The 295-nt window shown below is 63.1% G+C and overlaps 1 protein-coding gene across 1 annotated transcript in view; it reads right to left on the bottom strand.

The window, feature by feature from the left end:
- Nucleotides 1-295, bottom strand: part of AAMP (angio-associated, migratory cell protein) — a gene marked incomplete at its 5' end in the record, with an annotated part of 7695 nt that overhangs the window by 3485 nt on the left and 3915 nt on the right. The window contains one exon of the mRNA XM_009320873.1: nt 98-237. Coding sequence (XP_009319148.1) covers nt 98-237 — 140 coding nt within the window. The remainder of the gene's footprint in view (nt 1-97; nt 238-295) is intronic.

The following is a 295-nucleotide window of genomic DNA, read 5'->3' as shown; positions in this document are numbered from 1 at the left end:
GGCAGTGTCACGGGGGTGACCCGTCCCCCCACCACCCAGCTAAGTCCCGGCTGCCAACCCACAAGCTCCCCACGGCACCAGGGGTCCTGCCGCTCACCTCCAAGTCCCCCACCTCGAAGGACCACACTTCTTCCTTGGCCTCCACCCGCCACACTTTGATAAGCCCAGACATGTCACCCGTGGCCACAAACACGGAGTCGTGACTGAAGCCAGCACAGGTGACCGAGTCCTTGTGTCCTAGAGACATCGGGGGACAGAGACTGCTTAGGCCAAGCTACGGAGGATGGTGGGGAGC

The sequence above is a fragment of the Pygoscelis adeliae genome, unplaced genomic scaffold, assembly GCF_000699105.1.
Source record: "Pygoscelis adeliae isolate BGI_AS28 unplaced genomic scaffold, ASM69910v1 Scaffold910, whole genome shotgun sequence".
NCBI classification, from domain to species: Eukaryota; Metazoa; Chordata; class Aves; order Sphenisciformes; family Spheniscidae; genus Pygoscelis; species Pygoscelis adeliae.
Note: the sequence above shows the minus strand (reverse complement) of the source record. Positions and strands in the feature narration are given on the sequence as shown.